This window comes from Polyodon spathula, chromosome 19, assembly GCF_017654505.1.
Source record: "Polyodon spathula isolate WHYD16114869_AA chromosome 19, ASM1765450v1, whole genome shotgun sequence".
NCBI lineage: Eukaryota > Metazoa > Chordata > Actinopteri > Acipenseriformes > Polyodontidae > Polyodon > Polyodon spathula.
The window spans coordinates 27,137,677-27,151,031 of NC_054552.1; the positions used below are offsets into that span (position 1 = coordinate 27,137,677).

At 35.2% G+C, this 13,355-nt stretch overlaps 1 protein-coding gene across 3 annotated transcripts in view; it reads left to right on the top strand.

Annotated features, from left to right (window-relative positions):
* The window catches only part of LOC121294638 (dmX-like protein 2), a 42,246-nt gene that overhangs the window by 2,603 nt on the left and 26,288 nt on the right, over positions 1-13,355 (top strand). For 2 of the 3 annotated variants that reach the window (XM_041218556.1, XM_041218558.1), the window contains exons 2-18: positions 323-448; positions 893-964; positions 1,593-1,671; positions 2,307-2,451; positions 4,090-4,156; positions 4,518-4,690; positions 5,260-5,440; positions 6,022-6,196; positions 6,481-6,684; positions 7,051-7,313; positions 7,568-8,267; positions 8,480-8,601; positions 8,797-8,886; positions 9,371-9,491; positions 10,435-10,554; positions 11,295-11,522; positions 11,743-13,355. The exon at positions 11,743-13,355 is cut by the window's right edge and continues 79 nt beyond it. In XM_041218556.1, coding sequence (XP_041074490.1) covers positions 323-448; positions 893-964; positions 1,593-1,671; positions 2,307-2,451; positions 4,090-4,156; positions 4,518-4,690; positions 5,260-5,440; positions 6,022-6,196; positions 6,481-6,684; positions 7,051-7,313; positions 7,568-8,267; positions 8,480-8,601; positions 8,797-8,886; positions 9,371-9,491; positions 10,435-10,554; positions 11,295-11,522; positions 11,743-13,355 — 4,479 coding nt within the window. The remainder of the gene's footprint in view (positions 1-322; positions 449-892; positions 965-1,592; positions 1,672-2,306; positions 2,452-4,089; positions 4,157-4,517; positions 4,691-5,259; positions 5,441-6,021; positions 6,197-6,480; positions 6,685-7,050; positions 7,314-7,567; positions 8,268-8,479; positions 8,602-8,796; positions 8,887-9,370; positions 9,492-10,434; positions 10,555-11,294; positions 11,523-11,742) is intronic. The other variant, XM_041218557.1, reaches the window with a different exon arrangement.

Below are 13,355 nucleotides of genomic sequence, written 5' to 3' on the forward strand. Positions count from 1 at the left end.
AGCATTTATTTTAACCATTTATTCAATATAAACTTCATTTATTTTTTAATTATAATCATTTATATCAACAATAATGTCCTTATTCTACAGTAGTCTGGTGGAAGCCAAAACAATCCTCTTTAATTGTATGCTTACATATCCTGGTTCAACAGCTTTGTCTGTCTAGAGGCTGTCTACAATGCTTGAAGTACTGTAGAGAGGAGGTATAGTCCTCCTTCTCGTTATTTGTTATTGCAAACTTTGTAAAAGTGGATAAAATGTGTGCTGAAATGTGTATAATACCAAACTAATTTATTTCCTAAAAATGTCGCTGTAATTTCAGGCATATGGCTCAGGATGTGATATTGTCATTTTGGCAAGTGACTTTGAGTGTGTTCAGATCATTCCGGGTGCTAAGCATGGAAACATTCAAGTGAGCTGCGTGGAGTGTTCACATCAGCTGGGAAGGGTAAGGATTTTATCTCATGTTGAAGGGTGTATGTTTAAAAAAAAAACATGTTAACTGTTCTGTTGTGGGAAAATGATTGTTGGCAAATAAAAATAAATAGTAGTGAAGTGATACATTTTACTGGTTAATGCAGAAAAATGTGCTATAACAGTTTTGATCTGAATTAAGTTTCTGCAAAACATTTGTCATAGTAATTTTAAATACTTAAGACTATTTGCCATTGTCAGCAATTTAAATATCATCGAGCAGGGGAGTGATCACTAATAACTCTGTGGATTTAATGTCTAAAGATTAACATTATTAGAACATGTACAACCTTATAATTTTTAAAAGCTGCTGCTTTGTTTTATGTTTTATAAAGCTGCAGTATATTTCACACATTGTGATTTACAATAGCGGTATATAGGGTCTCCTAACTGATCTTTATCCCTTTCTGTTTTTTAGATTGCAGCCTCCTATGGGAATACAGTGTGTATTTTTGAACCAGTTGCTACAAATCTCCACAAAAGAAACAATGTAAGTACAGTGGTGTTTTATGTGTACCAATGATTGTCATTTGCTTTAAGTGAAAAAAAAATGCTTTGGACTATTTACTAATTACTGGTAATAATTATTAGTACTGCCCCAGCCTCTCATCTCAAATGTCAATAACACAAACACAAAAAAGTCTTATTGACATTACATAATCTTTTTGGAACCACAAGGGTATTTCAATATTGGTAAAAAAACAAAAAAAAACAAAACAAAAAAAAAGGTGTGCATTTTTATTTGAAAATAAATGGTTTACATAGAAATTGTTCCTTAAATTTGTGAAGAAACAGATAAAAAGAAAAGTAAAAAAAAAAAAAAAGTATAAAGCTTGACTATTGGACAAATACATTTTATATCTTTTAAGTTTGAAAGGCTTTCTGGCATGTGTACCATGCAGTGTCAGAAGAAAGGGAATGAGAATGATACTTATTTTTTATAGTGATGGCTTCAAAGTACGCAGCATTCAGTGTTGAAAGCATGTTTTATTTGCTAAAAATAACTTTTAATATCTATTATTTATTCATTATTTTCACCACTACGCATAAATGTGACAGTGACTCAGATGTGTTTATTTTTAAGTTTATTTTTTACTAACATGTATTTACTTTACCAGCAGCTAAATTATCAATGGCAAAAGACAGGACAATTTTTCCTCAGTTCTATGACCTACAATTTGGCATGGGACCCACAAGGTAACATGCATTTAATTTTTTAATTTACCTTTTTCATATTAAGAAAATATTTTATTAACCCGTTGTACTGTTCAATCCTACAAAAATCCTACAGAATCATATAGCACAGAAAAATCCTTTTGAGCTATACTGAATGAGGCAGATGGCTTATGATGTAATGCACAAAGCTATATTGCTATCTGTAGTCTCTAAAATGCTTGTCATAAATGGAGAAAAGACCATTAACAGCTTTATAATTTAAGATTAAGCCTGAGCTGGTACATTCATACCAAAAATGAAACATGTTACATTACATTCTTTAATAGAGAAGAAGTTACCTACACCTCTAATACAAGCCTTTAATTATGTTTTAGGAAGCATACGTGACATTAGATTGGTGATTAGTTGAATATGCCAGTTTAAAGTTAGATTTTAGTTTATAAAATTTATACAGATGTATGATTTCCTTGTTAGACAATGGTAGTGTTGCTTATTGACACACCCTTTATTGGATGACATTCTGCAGTTTTAACAAATCATCTTACACCTCCGAAATGTGTCTTTGATTTGTAAACCTACTTTTATGAAGCCTACATTTGTGACGCCCATTGTGCCATTCTTCATTGTTAATTTTGATCTGTGTTTCTTCTTCTTAGGTAACCGGATATTAACAGCAACAGACCGACTGCAGCTTTGGGCGCCGCCGTCTGGTGATGTTCTTTTGGAGGAGGATGATGGTCAGGCTGCAGATGATAAATTACCACCAGTCTTAAATGACTGGATATGTGTCTGGCAGTGCAAGTAAGTATTGTTTGTGATAGCTTACACAAAGATAATTACATTGCCTCCTGCACACAGATTGTATCACAAAGAAAAGTATAGTTTGTGTTTTAGACTGTATACTTAACGTTTGCCGTAAATGATACCTTTGTACGGTATGTTGCTGTGGACGGTTGCTGCATTTTCATATGTCTGTATGACAGGAATAGGCAAAACCTGACATAAAACAAACACATTCTGACAGTTTAATAACTGCAAAACAACACATGTTACATTTAGAGCAGCTAATCAAATGACTGGATGCAGTGAGATGACCAGTCAGTGGTTGCCTGCCGCAAAGTAGCACATCATCAGTTCTGTTGAAAAAGGAGAACATTAAGCAAGCCGGCTAGACCACAATAAAATAAGGAACTGTGAGTTTAAACTGTTATAAAGCTGAAGAACATTATTGCTAATAGCCAGTGTGACACGCCCTTCCTGCAAAAAGAGACTACTCCTTATGATAAAATCAGTATCGGTCCTTCTGGATCATTTTAGTTTTACATATGTACATTCCTTGGATTTCTGGATGTCTGTCATATTAAATAACACATGGTACATTTTACAGCTTTCTCAAGCTTTAAATAGGGATTTTTTTACTGCTATTTTTACAGACCCTGATTAGTACTAATTGAACTACCTTACCAAAAGTAACATTAGGTGGTCCAAGATGAGTAACTAACCATTAAAACTCAAGTAATTGCTTGAAGTGCAACGTGAAGTATCATTTATTTATAGTTTAGTGTCGCGCTAGTAGAACCAAAAGAGTGAATGCGAAGGTCACATGAGAAAAGTTGAAAATGTTCACTTTTTAATCTCTAAATAATGCATACTTTTTTGGTAATCTTTAGAAAAGGATACATTTTCATTTTAAGAAAATTCAGGGGATGTGTAAAACAATTCCGGTAACTTGCTGAAATTGTTTATCAAATTGCTAAGCAAGCTAAGAAGAATACAGCAAGTTTGTAAAACCCTGCCGACAAAGTTTAAAAAATCAACAGAACAGGTAATTCGGGTCAGAAAGTCACACTTCTTAAAAATAGAAAAAAAGTAGTAAAATTTTTGATAGTGTTGTTTTGATAGGATCTTGGTTTTTATTAACACTTTGTGGTCCAATGTCGGACCCTGTCCGACATCATCAAAAAGACGTAAAGCACAGGTCTCTGTCATTTTTCTCCGGAAAAAAACAAGAAAAGCTTTCAGTGGCCGAGTGAGACCAACAGGAGCCAAATGAAACCGAAAAAAAAGGGGGGCATTTCTCATAGCCCCATGCATTACAAAGATAACACAGCCATAACATAAAATGAGTGATCAGGAGAGGATTTATCAGTATGCAGTCTATAAAGAGGTATGTGAAAAATACAGCAAACAAGGGGTGGGGCTTGGCTATAGATACAGTACTGAGGGTTTTTTTGCGATTCAATGCCTTTTGAACCTGTTTTACTCTGAAAAAAAATATTTTAAGCACACTGTGTAAAATAAACTGCGCGTGTGAAAATAAATTGGATCGCTAAGGGTTAAGTTTAGGAAACAACACAAAAACAGTAAATTCACGTTAACAGACCATTTAGTGCATTGTAAGGTTTCACTTTTTTTTTTTTGTTGCTTCTACTTTTTCAGGACTGCAGTGTCTGTTCATATTATGAAGTGGTCCTCTGACGGTGAATACTTTGCAACTGCAGGGAAGGTAAGGAGAATCTCAAACTAGTCATTCACAGAGTAATGTAGGCTGTGTAAGATAACACTTGAGGTCACTAAAGGGAGTCTTGTTGCTGATTTTACACAAACATAGGGCCCTATTCACAAACGCATGGGTTATTTAAAGGATGTTTTAAGTATTTTGGTGAATTAAATAAAACCTCAGATAAACTGGTTTTGGCTTCTTTATCAACAAATACATTAAACCAGAAGTTTTAAAGTACCCCAAATAGGGACCATTGTAATACATTTCCTTGACCTACTAGGCTGATGTGCGTACATTATGTTTAATGTTCTTTTAAGATGGAAATAAAACCTGTATTTCTAACATATTCTTTTATTTTTTGCAGGATGACTGTCTATTGAAGGTGTGGTATCCAACCACTGGCTGGAAGTCTGCTGTTGTAATCCCATATCTCCCTGACAGAAAGTCAGACGCTGTCCATTTCTCCTTTGTGTACCTAGCACATCCTCGGACAGTGACAGGCTTTTCATGGCGGAAGACCAGCAAGTACATGCCTAGGTTAGCAACAACGTTCTGTTTGCTTTTAAGCTAAACAGGAGAAAGTGCTAACTTTTTAAGATGTATGCTATAATAAACATAAAGCATGCACACATTTTTTTTAATTTTTTTTGGTGACTTTGATACTTTATTACCCTGAATTAACATCACAGACTTGGATCAAGAAAATTACATTCATAAATAGTTCTCATTTCCTATTGCACTATACTGCGGACGGGAATGATAAAACCTATTTGACAAATAATAAATACTGTAAAAACCTTTGTATAAGTCTACTTTCTAGGTATTTTTAAGGGGTCCTAAAAAGGGTGGCGCGACTTATACACCGGTTGTACCTATAGGATTTTTCCTGAAATTGTTGTCTTAAAAAAAAAAAGGGGGGGGGGGGGGGGGGGGGGGGGGTTTCCGGTACATTTTTGTACTACCAGAATAGTCCCTCACACTTGTTTTTTGAGTTATGGTTTAAATTTGATATACAATGTGAGTAAAAAAGGTTTTTTAAAATATAAGAAGTCGTGATGAATGAGTGGTGCTAGATATTAACAGTTTATATGTATGTGTTTCTACAGAGGGTCTGTGTGCAATGTGCTGCTTACTTCATGTCAAGATGGTGTCTGTCGGCTCTGGTCCGAAACCTTGTTACCAGAGGATAGTCTTCTTGGTGGCCAAATTACTGAAAGCAGCACTAGCTCCAGCAGCAGCCTTCCCCATCTCGGAAATCAGAAGGATAAGATACAGCATGCTCTGGAGGTAAACCTTTGTGCTTGTGCGGTTTAATCAAAGTGATTAAATGGAAGGTACCGTAAAAATCGTTGCATAGTTATAATAATCGTTATATACACTTTTTTTTCTTTCTTCATGTACACTCATCTGGGTCGACAGGAGGTTAGTCAAGGGTCTGAAAGCTTGTGTTTAACATTCAAAATGATTAAGGGTATTGAGAGTAACTAATTAAAACTTTTAAGAGTGGATTTGTGTTTCTACCTAGCAACATGTCCTGAATGGCATAGATCCTGAAAAAATAATCAGGTTGCTGAAAAAATAATCGTGTTGCTAAAATTATGCTGGTACAGGTACAGTAGTTTAATATTAGACACACCAGCGCATACGTCGCACCTTATAGGGCCTCCCAAAAAAGCAACTATACACTGGTTTTTATGGTAATTAAATTAAGGTATCCTAGTCTTACAGGAAATATGTTCTGAATAGTTTGCTTTTATCCCTCAATGCAAATACCCAGCAGATAAAACTTGCAGATTTTCATATACTTGAAGCCGTTTTGCCAATAAGGCTGAATTGATTTTATATTTCATTGGTTTTGTGTCTTGCAGACAATTCACCACTTTAAACATCTGAGAAGAGGTCGGAGGAGATCTTCAGCTCTGGTCGCCCACACAGACCTGTTGCCGAGCCAGCTTGGCTCACATGATGTGCACAGGCAGATTTCTCACCATGCTAATGCACTCTGCCATTTTCACATTGCAGCAAGTATCAACCCTAGCACAGGTGACGTACCAACTGGGCTCTGTCTTCTATACAGAATATTTGTGGATGGCAATTGATTTCAAAAACCTAACATTGTCTAAGGAGGCAGTTTTTGTTCAGATACTTTTTGTTAGTCTATTATTTATAGTGATTGTGGTAGTTAAACTACTGTAAAGTAGTTACTGTAAAGAAAACCAATTATCAAGAAATATATATACATACATACATACATACATACATACATTCATTCATAAAACCTGCAATGGATAGAAATAAAAGAGAAATTATTACATTATTTTTTCCAGCTATTCCACTGGCTTTTGCTGGGACAGCTTTCACACCTGATGAAGGAAATGGGGGCTTTGTTGTTCATTGGCTTAACAATAAGGAACTTAGCTTTACATCTGCCATGGATTTGTTTATGCAGCAACTAAGAAAGATGTCTGAGCAGCAGGTGGAACAAGGATGTGAAGACCTTGATCAAGACATTTTACAGAAGTTTGATCCTGGCAAGTGCTAGTGTGTATATATATATATATATATATATATATATATATATATATATATATATATATATATATATATATATATATATATATATTAGTAGTGTGTGTGTTTAATTTATTTTGTTTCATTTTAATTTGCAAATGTACAAATTACATTTTTTAGTTTCTAATATTTTTTTTTCTAGATAAAGAATAATTAGCTTCAAATCTAGTTCATGTTCATACTAGATTAAAAATCAATAAAATCCCAAATTAAGGGAGCCTGTTTCTAAATTCATGAAAGCATTCAGATTGATAGAAGAGGGTGAAGCTTATTTGCATGAGCTGTTTATCACAGTTTAATGATTTCGAAATCTTAAAACATTCTAGAACTGGAAGATGTTTCAGATAAAGGGTCATCCGAGCATGAAGAAGGGGAACAAGAAGGAAGTACCAAGGCATCATCCCCTGGCTCCAGTGCTAGTGTGCCACTCCCCACAGTGCTGCTTGATCGGAAAATGGAGGCACTTGTTAATGAGTGGAACAGGAATCCGGATATGCTTTTTACAATTCATCCTGTTGACGGCTCATTTTTAGTGTGGCATGTAAAGTACTTAGATGAATACATCCCAGGAATCTTCAGACAGGTCCAGGTACTATTATGACATTTTTGTGGCTGACTAATTCCCCAAATGATGCTGATTTAAGTTTTGCATATAACATAAAACATACAGTTTTATATAGTTTGGAAATGCATTTTACATGACATGTAAGTTACTCCCTTTGTAAATTGAACTATCAATAATTGGAGAGTCAAAATCTGATGTGATTTATAATTTACATTTTAACTGCAATGTCTATGTGAAACGGGCAGTAAAATGCATGGCTTCCCATCTTCTTTTTTCAGGTTGCATTTTCTTCTCGCATTCCGGTAGCTTTTCCCACTGGAGATGCTAACTCGCTCAGTAAAAACATCATGGTGTATGCTTGTACAGTTACTGAAGAAGATTCAAGTGGTGCTGGGCAACAGAAGAAAATTAAAAGCATTCCTCACAGTGCATCAGAAACAAATGCACTTGGCTCTGGAACTGGCCATTCAGTGGTGCCTGTCATTAGTCCTGCAGTAATGATGGTGTCAAAACACATAGATGGATCCCTGAACCAGTGGGCTGTTACTTTTGCAGACAAGTCTTCCTTCTCATCAGTATTGACTGTCTCTCACAAATTTAGATATTGTGGACATCGCTTCCATCTTAATGACTTGGCCTGTCATACTGTACTTCCATTGTTGCTGACTTCTTCACATCATAACGCTTTGTTAACGCCTGAATCAGAGAACGAATGGGACGCTGAAAAAGTGAAGCAAAAACTACAGCCCTTCAAACCTCAGAAGGGTTTCTCGAGAAAGCAGCTGAAAAATGCAGCAACTCGAACATTTCATGACCCCAATGCAATCTACAGTGAGCTGATTCTCTGGCGTGTGGATCACATAGGACCCTTATCATGCACAGGAGGGGTGTCTGAGTTGGCACGAATTAACTCTCTGCATACTTCAGCCTTTTCTAATGTCGCTTGGCTTCCAACTCTGATACCAAGCCACTGTCTTGGTGAGTTTTGTATGGAAATGCCCTTGTTTTATTTTGTAATCCACATATTATAACAATACTCCCTTATAACGTAATTATAGGGTTTCTTGTGGGTGCCTTGTAATGCAAATGGAAGTATCTTATAACCAGCTCAGCAATATATTAGTATATTAAAAATAAAAAAAATAAAAATCTTTCTAAAGTTGTTGTTTTTGCTTGTTTTTAACATTCAGGAACTTACTGCAATTCTGCAAGTGCTTGCTTTGTGGCTTCCGATGGCAAGAACCTTCGGCTCTACCAAGCAGTGGTTGATGCTCGAAAACTTTTAGATGAACTTTCGGATCCTGAGATATCTGTGAGTTGATACAACTTGCTATCAATTTGTTAATTTTTTCCTAATAATAAATACCACTTTTTCAATGTCGTATTTTTAATTCACTGTAATTATTGCTCATATTCCCAGAGTGGATTAATGTAACTGTAAAAAATAGAATTCCTTAATTCTTGAAAGGATACATGAATTGATAATCAGATCCTTGTTTGTTTTTAGAAACTTGTTGGTGAGGTCTTTAATATTGTCAGCCAGCAGTCTACAGCTCGTCCTGGTTGTATTATTGAACTTGATGTCATTACAAACCAGGTATTTAAAAATATTTTGTATTTTTTGTTTGTTTGCTTGCTTGTTTTTTTTTTCTTTTTTTTAATAATCTTTGCCCAAATATTACGGGAAGGAAATAAAGCACTATTACTTCCAACATTGCTCCACACCTGGGGGAATGGAATGTTAAAATAGCTCACTTGTAAACCAACAAAGACGCATTACCCTTAATGTAATAAAGCATAGTGGACGCATTGTAAAGCATATTAAAAACATGTCACACTGGTAAATGCCTTGTATAACAATGGGAAAGTATGAGGAACCTGCAAAAGTATTGTGGTAAAATTCTATATGCTGTCATTTAGAAGGTTGCTTTTGTCGGTTATTTTGTCTGTTTTATGTTAAACGAATTTAAAGTCGTTGAAGAATTGTTTTGATAGTTGACTGCTGTTCATTTGCATTTAAAAATAATCAAAACTACAGTAAGAAAATCTCTTGGTCTTTTTTATTTGTTTTTTTAATATAGTGTGGCTCAACCACGCAACTTCTTCATGTCTTTCAAGAGGATTTCATCTTGGGTTATAAACCACGTGATGAGTCTGTAGCTTATGAGGATCTAGAATCTTCCAGTTTTCAGACAGAACAAGGTATTTTGTTTGTACTGTGTTCCTTTAATATACAATATTAAGAAGACATCAAGTTCTAATTAATTTAAAATATATATTTATGCAATTTATATATATATATATATATATATATATATATATATATATATATATATATATATATATATATATATATATATATATATATATAATATATATATATATATATATATATATATATATATATATATATATATATATATATATATATATATATATATATATATATATATAATATATATATATATATATATATATATATATATATATATATATATAATATAGTATATATATATATATATTATATATATATATATATATTATATATATTATATATATATATTATATATATATATATATATATATATATATATATATATATATATATATATATATATATATATATATATATATATATATATATATATATTATATATTGCAAATAATTTATTCTAAATTTTAAAGTTTCATAAGTGTTGTTTTTCAACAACAAACAATTGTATGATTTTTTATTTTTTAATGAGTGTTTACAAATACAACTCAGCTTTTGTTCAGTAAATGTAAAATAACATTACAATGATGTAAAATTGACAAGTTTGGAAATTGTATAAATATATGAGGATGGTTATATCTATATCGGTGAATTGGTCAGGGAGTACAGTAGTTGCAAGGGTAACACACCTTTTGCTGTACAGTACTGTATTTCCTCAGCTGTCAGATACATTTGGAGATATAAGGTTTTGTAAGACTGCCGATGATATATTCTATTGCCTGGAGGGTCAACGTGTTTCAAACAACATTGTTAATGAATTTGAATGAGCATATATATATATATATATATATATATATATATATATATATATATATATATATATATATATATATATATATATATATTATATTAATAGCATTTTCAATTTTACAGGGTACCGCCCTCCACTATTTTCAGAAACGTTTTTTCTTGTGGTAATTGCAAAGGACAGCAATAGACGTTCTGTTCTTCAAATGTGGCATCTCCATTTAAAATCTGTGCAGGCTTGTGCCAGTAAGTACTTTCATTAATATGTTTTTGGCTTCTGTAAAGTGTAGCTTTCTTTAAATAAACTTTGCAATATTTGAAATACAAGTCATGAGATAATAAAGTAATCCATCCTGTATCCGAGTGCGGTGGGACCAGAGTAAGGGTGGATATGTAAAAGGGTGGATAAATTAATCCTGTTTTAAATACCATTATACGCAGCTGTAACAATTACTATATTCACACAGTTATTGTTTTGAGATTCGGGAGATCCCCTAAATCCCTTGTTTAGAAAGATGCAGGGTATTAATTCTTGTGACAGAGTAGCTGTCTGCCATGTGGATGCGTGTGTTCGCTGTTGAGTGACAGGCAGGCAGTCAAGACGACGCCCCGCAGGCGAATATGATTTATTTACATATCAACACACTACCAGCAATGGTTGCTCACGGAGCACATACAACACATTGTACGAAAACCTTGGTAGGATCTACAATCTGTGAACTAATCATCTCTGTTCAATAATAAACTAACGTTGGTGAAGATATTGATCATGGCGAATAAACGGTTAGGGCAGATGTGACGGGCCAATATGCATCGGATTACTATAGTTATAATATTGTTTGAGCTATCAATAATCTGTTATAAAACCTGTTAAATTGACTTGCTGTGTGTGGTGACTGGTTAAAAAATTATTTCACTTAACAACTATGAAATGAACAATATATAAAGGTTTTACAGATAAACCTCCTGTTTTCTTGTTGTTAAAGGTAATACAACACCTGAGCAGACGTTTGAGAACAAGCTCACTGTTCCAGAGCAAAACAATGCAGAGTCTTCTCCAGATACCTCCCCTGGCCAAAGCCCTCTTCCACGCTCTTCTTCAACAGCTAATCTTCAGTCTGCGAGCAAGCTTATCCTGAGTTCCAAATTAGTATACAGCCAACCGCTGGATCTTCCCAATGACGTTGAAGTTATCCGTGCTACACCTTCAGCAGGTATTTTATTTTATTTGTTACATTTTCTTGCTCTCAGCTAGCAATATTATCTTGGTTCAGATTGCTGATTAATTTATTGTCCAAATTTCAACATATTTCAAATTACTTTTTTATACCTTGTGTATTGCTTTAAAAGCACTGTATTGTTTTTTGTCTGTTTTTGGGGTTTACTTATTGTGGTTACATTCCTCCTCTCCCCCCCTTTCTTTTGTTTTTAAAGGGCATCTTAGCTCCTCGTCAATTTACCCAGTCTGTCTCGCTCCCTATTTAATAGTGACAACCTGCTCCGACAGTAAGGTTAGGTTTTGGCACTGCATTGTGGAAATTGATCCAAGTTATGAAGATCCTGAAGAAGGACGCATTTACCGATGGGAACCATGGTCTTTAATGAACGAAGAAGATGACAGCAACAGTGCAGTGTGTGTTACAGGGAGGCCAGTGGCTGTCAGCTGTTCTTACATTGGTCGCCTTGCAGTTGCTTTTAAACAGCTAAAGCAAAGCAGTGGTTGTATATCGAAAGAGTTCTCAATGAACGTGTCTATATTTGAATGCGAGTCAACTGGAGGGTCTGAGTGGGTGTTAGAACAGACTATTCACTTAGACGATTTAGCAAATGTGGGACATGCTCTGGACCCCAGGGTCAGTGTTGATAGTAACTTGTGTGTATATAGCAAGTCAGATTTGTACCTTAACAAAGACCATCACCTGACTCCAAATATAAAACATTTTGTTCACCTTGACTGGTTATCCAAAGAAGACGGCTCACACATACTGACTGTGGGGGTTGGATCCAGCATATTGATGTATGGCAGAATTTCTGGCATTGTAAATGAACAAACCAGCAGCAAAGATGGTGTTGCTGTGATTACTCTACCACTAGGTGGAAGCATTAAGCAAGGAATAAAATCCAAGTGGATCCTTCTGAGATCCGTGGACTTGGTATCCTCAGTGGATGGCAAACCTTCCTTACCAGTGTCACTGTCTTGGGTAAGGGATGGGATACTAGTAATAGGAATGGACTGCGAAATGCATGTCTATGCCCAGTGGAAACAAGACAAGAAACGCTGTGGTGAAACTGAGGGTGACAGTCTGTCATCTTCTGAAAACATAGCAGGCCAGGTTGACTCAAGAGGATTTGACACAAAAGCCTGTGCAATGAAACACAGTGTTTTTGATGGACCTGCTACTGCAGGTGATGCTTTCGCAGCTCCTACTGTTCTTCAGGATGGGGGTCTGTTTGAAGCTGCACATTCTCTTTCACCTACTCTTCCCCAGTACCATCCCACGCAACTCTTGGAGCTCATGGACTTAGGGAAAGTTCGCAGAGCAAAAGCCATTCTTTCTCATTTGGTGAAATGCATTGCTGGGGAGGTGGCGATTGTGAGAGATACAGAGGCAGGAGAAGGAGGAGCCAGGCGACACCTTTCTCGGACCATCAGTGTAAGTGGCAGTACAGCGAAGGACACAATCATAGCTGGAAGAGATGGAGTCCGTGACTACACTGAAATTGACTCAATTCCGCCATTGCCATTATACGCCTTGCTGTCTGCTGACTTGGACACGTCCTATAAAATTGCAGACGAAAGTGGAAAAGTGCGCAAAGGCTCAGAGAGTCAACGAAAGCTATCAGGAGATCAATACGAAGACCTGTTTCAGGTTCAAGCTGTGACCACTGATGACTTTGTTAGCTTTGCTACTGAAAAAAAAGAAAGCAAATCCAGAGTTATTAATTTGTCACAATATGGTCTGACATACTTTGGCCCAGAGCATGCTCGAGTTTTGTCAAGCCATCTGATGCATTCTAGTTTACCAGGGCTAACTCGCCTTGAGCAG